General features: G+C 59.2%; 2 protein-coding genes across 4 annotated transcripts in view; both read right to left on the bottom strand.

Annotated features, from left to right (window-relative positions):
* Positions 1–341: 341 nt before the first annotated feature.
* ACKR1 (atypical chemokine receptor 1 (Duffy blood group)) lies at positions 342–6876 on the bottom strand. Of its 2 annotated transcripts, none has more exons than XM_059674846.1 (3): positions 6751–6876; positions 1791–1865; positions 342–1354 (listed from the first exon to the last, which is right to left on the bottom strand). In XM_059674846.1, exons 2-3 carry the CDS (start codon positions 1809–1811, stop codon positions 392–394), a joined length of 984 nt encoding a protein of 327 aa, XP_059530829.1. In that variant the 5' UTR covers positions 1812–1865; positions 6751–6876; the 3' UTR covers positions 342–391. The 2 variants fall into 2 exon arrangements, with proteins under 2 accessions (XP_059530829.1, XP_059530830.1); XM_059674847.1 differs by having other exon boundaries at positions 1791–1862; positions 6751–6875.
* CADM3 (cell adhesion molecule 3) overlaps positions 3371–8496 on the bottom strand; it is a 31666-nt gene continuing 26540 nt past the window's right edge. For both annotated transcript variants that reach the window (XM_059674844.1, XM_059674845.1), the window contains 2 exons: positions 6751–6876; positions 3371–5709 (listed from right to left, as the gene is read on the bottom strand). In XM_059674844.1, the coding sequence (XP_059530827.1) occupies positions 5591–5709; positions 6751–6876 (245 nt within the window). In that variant the 3' untranslated portion in view covers positions 3371–5590. The remainder of the gene's footprint in view (positions 5710–6750; positions 6877–8496) is intronic.

The raw sequence follows: 8496 nt of genomic DNA, 5'->3' as shown, positions 1-8496 counted from the left end.
TTTCTCCGGTTTCTATTTGTCGTTCATGTGCTCTCTGTAGCAGTTTCTCTTCTTTCCTGACCTGCTAAGCCATCTCTTCTGGTGTTACAGGTTTAGCTGCTCCCCTCCTATTCCGGTCCCCTTTCCCTTCCCCCTGGAAGAGATGGCAGTGACCTCCCACCTGGAGAAAACACCTGTGTGCCCCGAGGATGTAGGTACATCCCCCACTTCCTCCCCAAGCCAGGCAGAGCAGCAGCAGCAGCAGCCAGCAGGGCAATCTGGCATGAAATCAATCGATCTCTCTCTCTCTCCATTTTCCTTCCTCTCCTCGACGTCTCCAGACAAAGTAAGAGACCACCAGCTTCATAAAAGCAGCACAGACTTTAATTCAGGTTGGCAGGTAGGAAGGGAGCTAAGATTTTCCTCCCAGGGCATCTGGAGGAGAGGACTGTCTTGCTGGGAGGGCCAAGGACGGCACGGCCCTGCGAGTCGCCCGCTGGCAGAACAAGGCCAGGAGCAGGGGCACGGCCACGCAGTGCAGGATGGCCAGCGCTTCCGCCAGGTGCAGCAGCAGGTCCAGCGCCTGCTGGGTCGGACAGGACGACAGCACCAAGAACCTGGACCTCACTAGTAAGTCCAATCCCCACAGCACTCCGTGAAGCCACCAGAAAATGAACCAGAGCCACAGCACGTCAACCCAGGGACACGGCCCCCTGCCCAAGGCCCTTTTCACCCCCTTGGCTCCCAATAAACCCAGTGGCAACAAGACAAAGATGGCAAAACAGCTGGCAGCGTGCAGAAACTTCAAAATGCCCTGGCCAGGTGACAAGGAGCAGAGTCCATGGGAGGTGTCACTGGCCAGGGTGATGGGCAGCGCCAGGAGGATGGCCAGTCCCCAAAGGCCCACAGTGAGCCCCAGGATGAGGCGTGGGACCGGGCCTGCACCCAGTTTGGGACCCAGGCAGGCATGGCAGCCTATCAGCAAAGCTTGGGCAAAGGCTGAGCCATACCAGACTAAGTGGGCCAGGTGGCACACGTAGGTGTTGTGGGCACCACGGAGGCCTGGTGCCAGGATGGGCACCACGATGCTGAAGAGGGCACTGCCCACGGCTAACTGTGTGAGGAGGAGCTGATGGCCAGGACAGAGCTGCCGGTGAAAGAGGGGTCTGAGCAGAGCGAAGAGGACAGCCGCACTGGTCAGGATGCCCAGGACGCTGGCGAGGATGTAGAAAGGCAGTGAGGACTCGTCCAGCAGGTTGCAGGAGCGGCAGGGGGCAGCTGCGTCCATTCCAGAGTAGTCATAGGTCTCAGTATAATTCCACTCATTAGGATCAAAGGAAAAGCTACTCGAACTGTTGTCAGTGGAGGAGTCCACCTGGAGGGTCCCCAGAGGGACAATCACACATCTAGTTACCCCGCTGGTCTCGGGAATGAGAGGGGGGGGAGGGAGGGAGACAGGGGGGAGCCTGGGGTGGAGAATACGGGGCTGGAGTGGGGATGCAGTGGGGCTGGTGGGAAAGGACATCGCAGTGGAGACTGGGGAGCCTGCCGAGGCAGAGTCATGGGTCAGCCAGGGCAGGGCAGGGGGCAGGGCTGGCAGGCAGGGGAGTCCCAGGGAGAGCAGCCAGGGGCCTGGATGGTACTGATTGAAAGACAAATGAGGAAAAGCATAGGGACCTGGAGTCGGGAGGTAAGAAGAGAGGGGAGACGAGGGAAGGGATACGAGATGAGGAGGGAAGGAAAGAACGAAAAGACAGGGGGGAAACAGAGGGGTAGGAGGGGCAGAGTTGTGGGTTCCGCCCCACACTCACCGGGTGCAGGCAGTTCCCCATGACACTGCTGGGCTCACGCAGGCAGAGAGGGAGGCCGGGCAGCTCTGTCACCTGCTGTGGTTCCAAGATAAGCGCCGGGCTAATGAAGGCCATCAGTTCTGGGCAGGGCCTTTGGGTGGCACGGGGTGGGGGCACTCAGGAAGCCTTCACCCCACGCCCACTGCCTGTCTAAGCTTGAGGCCCACACAGGGCATTGGCCCTCGGCTTCCTGTTTTGAGGTCGGAGCCCCCTGGTGGGGTCCTGCACTTGGAAAAGGAAGGAGGTGGGGGCCAGAAGGTGGTACTTTCCCGAAGGTGGAAAGGGAGGCTGAGAAGCCAAGGGCTTTCCAGCAAGAAGGATTCCTTGGGTTCAAGGAAGGAAGAGGGGCCAGGGGTGAAGTGTGAGGCAGAGATAAGAGGCATGCTGGGAAGTTGGAGGGGAAGGCAGCTGATGACGCTCACTGCTCCTCCACCCCTTGAACCTGAGCCAGTGAAAGATGGTTCAAAAGCCACGCGTTTGTGAGAGGCGTGCTCGGGGTGCAGGGCTGGACCCTGAGGTGCTGAGGCTGGGCTCTCTGTGTAGGAGTCCGGGAGTGAGCAGGGCTCATTTACCTGTGGGGTGGCTGGCGTGTGCCGTGTACCTGTGGGGTGGCGTGTGCTGTGTACCTGTGGGGTGGCGTGTGCCGTGTACCTGTGCACATGCCTGACGCAGGTGTCTGGATCTGGGGGTTTCACTGTGGGAGGGGGAGGGCTACTGCAGGGTGTGACTGGGCATGCGCCTCATCACCTCTGGGTACAGTGAAGGCACCTTCCAGAACAAGCAGGGCACGTGGTCTGAAAGGTAGACAGGCTCTGGGGACAACGGGACAGCGTCTTTTCAAGGGGCCTGTGGCCTCTGGGGGAACCTCTGTTCGTGTCCGTGGGGGACACAGAGGCTGTGCAGCTGCTGCACCAGCGGGGACCTCAGCCCTGTGTCAAGTTCCTCGTGTGGGGAGAGGCCCTTTCTCTCCAGATGGCGACAGAGTGTCTCCCGGGGAGGGTCCCCTAAGCGACACACGCCGGCTCTTAGGTAACCCTGTCCCCCAGGAGCTTTCCCAGGGTCTCTGCTGAGACCCCCTCTGCCCCCACGATCTAGTTCTTCAGTTAGGGAGGCTTAGGCGGGACATCGGAAGAGATGAGTAATGGCGTGTCTGGGTCCGAATGGGGAGGTAGAGGGGCTGCTTAGGCGACAGTTTCGTTGGTCCAAGGAGGCATGTGGTGTTTCAACTCCAGTCCTGCCAGGGACCTCCTTTCCATGCCCACAGGGCGCCTGCAGGTGGAGTAGGGAAGCCCAGGGGTGACAGAACGGGTGCCTTACAAAGACAAGACCACCCCTCATCTCCCGGGACACTAGCTCAGGTTTACCATGGGGGGGGGGGCGGGGGAATGAGTTGGGGGACCTGTTGAAACCGTCCTGGAATGATGTCGGTGGCATCTTCACCTTCACCCCCACCTCCTCCCCTCCTGCCTGGGGAAGGCAGGGGGAGCCGTCGGAGGCTCCGCCCCAGACACTCAGGAAAGCAAGGACCCAGCCAACGGGAGTGAACACACTTCTCTCCCTCGGAGAGCTGTATTGTTTCCGTACAGAGACGCCCTTGGGAGAGGGGCCCGGCGTGGCCCACGCCACCCCTGCAAATACCAGGCGCGGGGGATGCCGGCGAGCAGCCCTTAGACACGCATCCCCACGGGAGCGAGAGCGGCAAGAAGGAGGCAGCCGAGCGAGCGACACGGTGATCCGATATATTGAGGGTGCCCCTCTGAGATTAGCATAGGAGAGTTAGAAAGGTTATAAAGATATACGGTCCCCTCCCTGCGCCCGGCCCCACCCCCACCCCAGACAGACACACAAACACAATGGTCCCTCTTCCCCGACTCCCCGTACAAATATGGCTTCTGTGTAATATGGACAGAGTGATTCCCTCAGAGGCAAAGTCAACTTCCCCGGAGCGGGTGCTAGGAGACAGGAGCCCGGGGCTGGGGGGCCGGCTGCCCGCTGCTGCGAGGGGAGAGCCTTGGCTTGGGGGGCTGCTGTGTGCCCAGGGCCCCAACCGGCTGCTGGAAAAGCCACGGTGTTACCTGCCCTGGGGGGTGGGCAGGCCTGCGGGTGCAGCGCCCCCCCACCCCCACCCCCGTGCACACCCCTGGGTGTCAGCAGGGAGGACATGCCGGACGAGGGTGACAGCGGTGCCCAGGGGCATCCTGGGTCTGAGGCAGGGCGGCTGGCTGGGCCGGGAGCCTGAGCAACTCATCTCTATGGCAACCAGCTCAGGCCACGGAGGAAGACAGAAAATCAAAAGGAGGGGTGGGGGTGGGCAGAAGGGAAGTTTCTCTCCAGCCCTCGGCTCACCGGGCCCAGAAGTGCCAGTGGTCGTCTAGGGTCGGGGCCAGGGAGAGGCTGAGGGTGCATAGCAAGGGGTGGCACTGGCTCCAAAGCTCCGAGAAGGGAGGCCGGGCCGAGGTCTGATGCTCCGTGTTTTAGGGCGAGACTCGCTGGACAACTGAGCACGGACACATCCCGGGACTGCTTTCTCCATGACCGATGGGGTCTGGGGGTGGCATGGCGATGCCAGGATGAAACCGCCTCCCGGGGAGGCCCCCCCGTTGGCTAGGAGCCCTCTCCTCGAAGGCCCTCCCTCACGGGTTCCACGGCCGCCACCTGCCAGGACCGCTCGCTGCCTCTCACACACAGATGTGCACACAACACACACGTCCACACACTCACAAAGTTCACATTATCTGCTTTGTTCGGGCAGGAAACAGCTCAGTGCAGTGAAGCTCCTTTTAGTGTTTTTGTGGTTATATCTGCCTGGCTGCTGGGAAGGGGGGAAGGATGGAGGGACAGCGTAGGAATTGGAGGGGCAGGGGCACGGGGCAGGAGGAGGAGTTGGTAAACAATGCCATAAGAGCAGTGGTCGCCCAGCAACAGTCCAGGGCTGGGTGAGTGAGGGCCGCTGGGCAGGGGAGCAGACAGTGGCCTCTCCACGGCTGCTGGAGCAACGAGGGGCCACCTTGCCCTGCGGCCCCCAAGGGCAGCTCCTGTGTAAAGGGCCTGGCTTCATACATCACGGGGGACAAGGGTAGGTGGGCCATCGCGACATCCTGTCTCTCCAAATCCATCCCTCCTGGCGGGGACCACGTCCTCCCCACGTGGACGCCCTGGGTCTCTGTGTGGCTGCCTGCCCTCTGCAGGTCCCCTCCTCAGGAACCCATTCGTTCCTTTTCCAGGGGCGTGAAACAGGGGGAGCAGGGAGGCACGGTCTGTCCCCCTCTGGCTCTGCTCACAACCTCCTCGTCCCAGAGAAGTCCAGGCAGCAGCTGCTCTGCGCAGAGGACGGAGGGCTGGTGCAAGCCCCCTCCCCCCCCCCCCCCCATACACCAGCCCTGCTCCTGTCCCGTCCTGACCTCTTCCCCCTCCTCCTCCTCCCCCTCCTCCTCCTCCTCCAGCTCCAGAGGCTTTGCTCCTCTCGCCCGGGCCCGGCCCCCCGGGCCTGGAGACAGGTTTGATTTGGGATTGTTACAAAAATAATAATAACCCAAATGCAGAGAAGCCAAGGAAAGGGCCGAGGGCAGCCCTCCCTCCCCCCCTCCCCTCCCCATTCCAAACCGAGTACAAAACCGCACCCAAAGCAGACATTCTGTACAGGGGTGGGGGCTGGGGAGCAAGCGGGAGGGCGGCCCCGGGGTTGCTCTGTACAAGTCCGAGGTGGTTACGGCCCCAGAAGTGCCTGTGGGGTCCCTGCAGGGGCGCAGGGGAGCGGGCCCCTAGATGAAATACTCCTTCTTGTCATCCCCGCCCGACTGCCCGCCTTCCGCGTTGATGATGGCTGTGTCCGCGTCTGGCGCGTCGTCAGAGCCTTTCGCTTCATGTGTCAGGTAGGTTCCTGGGGGGGGCACAGAGGCTCCTCTTCCAGGAGCAGCTTCCAAACCTCTGACGCCCCCGGCCCACGCTCCCACCCGCCCATCCACGCCTGCTCCTGGCCAGAGCTTCATTCCTCCCATCAGACCCAACGTGCACTTTGCTGCCAACACCCCTCCCCCGACCACACCCCTACGAATTCATGAGTGCTGCCTTTAAATAGAGAATCTCAATAATACTGGCAAAAAAATAACAGCGTGTGTGTGCAGATGTGCTTGTGTCTGTCTGTGTGTCTGTGTATGCGTGTACAGTGTATGTCTATGTGTATATATCCATGCACACGTGTGTGTGCACATATGCATATATGTGTCTCTCTGTGTGTGTCTGATGTGCCTGCAGGCCGGTGTGTAGATATGCATGCATGTGCATGCATCTGCATGTGTGCGCACATATTTGCATGTGTACGCATGTGTACATGTGTGTGTCTGTGTGTGTAAGGTGGTGCTAAGGGAAATTGGCATGTCGGCTCCTTGTGCAATGCAGTAGAGAGCTGGCCAGCACCTGATCAGTCGGGTAGCCTGGCTGCAGCTGGAAGTTACTAGGGGAACATCTGAGAGGAGGGCATGTGAAGAGAGGGTAGCGAGATGGCGTGCATAGAGGAGAGAGGAAGAAAGAAACGAGATGTTGTGGAGACCAGGGGCAAGGAGGTCGAAGGTCAGGGAACATGAGGCCAGACAGAAAGGCAGGAAAGTGTCCAGAGATGGCAAGAAGAGGCAGAGTTGTGCAGTTCCCTCTGAAGGCGAGAGCCCTGGTGGCGGAGCAGCGTGGGAGCAGCAGCTGGCTGAGTGGGAAGGTTGGATTCTGTGGATGATGAAAGCAGTGAGGCTGCACTGAGGGGCCTGGGGGCTCCATCACTACCGAGGTGCCTGCGTTCTTCTTCCTCAAACCTCAAAGGGGCTGCCGGGTCCCCGAAGGCCCTCCATGCAGCCAGCTCCCGCCTGCCTCCCGGAGCTGACCCGCCTCCCTCCCCGTGCCCACCTCTCCTCATCCCTCCCTCACAGCTGACCTTTGTGCCGAATCAAGTAGTGGCCGATGAAGATGAACAGGATGAGCAGCAGAAAGACAATGAACGCCACGATCCCGCCGATGATGGCGTGGTAGGTGCTGGAGGCCGAGGGCACCGGACTGGGGTCTGGAGAGAAGGGGCAATGCACACGGTCAGGCCCGAGAAACCCAACATCCCAGCATCTCCGGCCGGGCCACAGGGAGCCTCACACAGCAGAGAACACAGGCTGGCGCTGGGAGAACGGAGTGGCTGGAGTGGCGTCGCTCAGCAAGGGGGCTGGGCCTTACCACGTGTCTCACACAGTGTGTGGGACATAGCTACGTTTGCAAGCATTAATGTGCTCGTGCATAAATAGATACATCTCCTCCAATTAACCTTTTAAGTTGAATTCATGGCCCTGAGGTTGGACCTTAACAAAGTCCAAGTTCATCACTTTAATGTTTAGGTCATCTCTTGAACTCTCTCCCTCTCTCCCTGTCTGCCTCTGTTTCTATATTTCTTTCTTCTAATCTCTGGGCTTTCAGAGTATTCCTTCCCTATCCTCCATCCCTCCTTTGCTTCTGTCTGCTTGATATTCTGAGATGGATTCTCCGCAGGGGGCTTCTCAACCTGTGACCCCTTTGCCCTGAGATCAGACAGAGAAGGAGCAGTGAAAGACTGATGGGCCCCAGAACCGGGCACTTACGTAAGATGCACCTTAAAAATGAGAGACTGCGCCCCCCTGCCCTGAAGACCAGAGCTCCCCTCAGCGGAGGAGTTTGAGTTCCAGCAAAACCCAGCCCTCCAGCAGGTCTCATCAGGAGGGCCTGCGACTGCATGTTCACTTCCCACCACGCAGAGGCCTGTGGGAAGCTGAAGATTTCCGTTATGAAGTCCCACCATGATGCTTCCAAGGATGGCCGATGTCTCTGCCACCGGATAGCGAGCCTGTCCTCCATAGCAGCATCCGTGGAGGATCGATGCCCACCGCACAGAGGGACCAAGCATGCCAAGGCCAGTACCCGCCAGGGCAGAGTCCCAAATGCCCGGGAAAACAGGGCCCAGGCCCAGGATGCAGTGCTGATGTGTCCAAAATTACCCTCAGCATCAATGTGACCCCCACCCATGGGAGAACTGCTGTTTTTCCACAGACTCAGCTTGAGTCTCGATGCCTCATTGACTCCTTATTCTGTATTTTGTCTCTGCCACCTTGTCTCCTCGGGCTTGATCAGGCCGGCTTTAAGCGCCTTGCCTGCTTATGCCTTATTTAAAAAGAAAACATTTGTGCTCTGGTTTTTCATGTTCCACTTGGGAGGGAAAGGGAGGATGACCCTGGGGTGCCCTGATAGGATGGGGGCGTGTGATGGTGTGAGTGACAGGAAGCAGCATGAAGGTACCCACTGCCCTTCTCCTGGGGAGTACGTGAGACACAGTCCACATTAAAAACAAATCCTGGCCGAAACCGATTTGGCTCAGTGGATAGAGTGTCGGCCTGTGGACTGAAAGGTCCCAGGTTCGATTCCGGTCAAGGGCATGTCCCTGGGTTGCGGGCACATCCCCACTGGGGGATGTGCAGGAGGCAGCTGATCGATGTATCTCTCTCATCGATGTTTCTGACTCTCTATCCCTCTCCCTTCCTCTCTGTAAAAAATCAATAAAATATATTTAAAAAAAACAAATCCTGGGTAATTTTTCTAGCGATTAGGGAAACGGAAATTCCCTAGACAACAGGTCTCCATAGCAACAGGACCTCGTGGGTCATCCACG

Source organism: Myotis daubentonii, chromosome 18, assembly GCF_963259705.1.
Source record: "Myotis daubentonii chromosome 18, mMyoDau2.1, whole genome shotgun sequence".
NCBI lineage: Eukaryota > Metazoa > Chordata > Mammalia > Chiroptera > Vespertilionidae > Myotis > Myotis daubentonii.
Note: the sequence above shows the minus strand (reverse complement) of the source record. Positions and strands in the feature narration are given on the sequence as shown.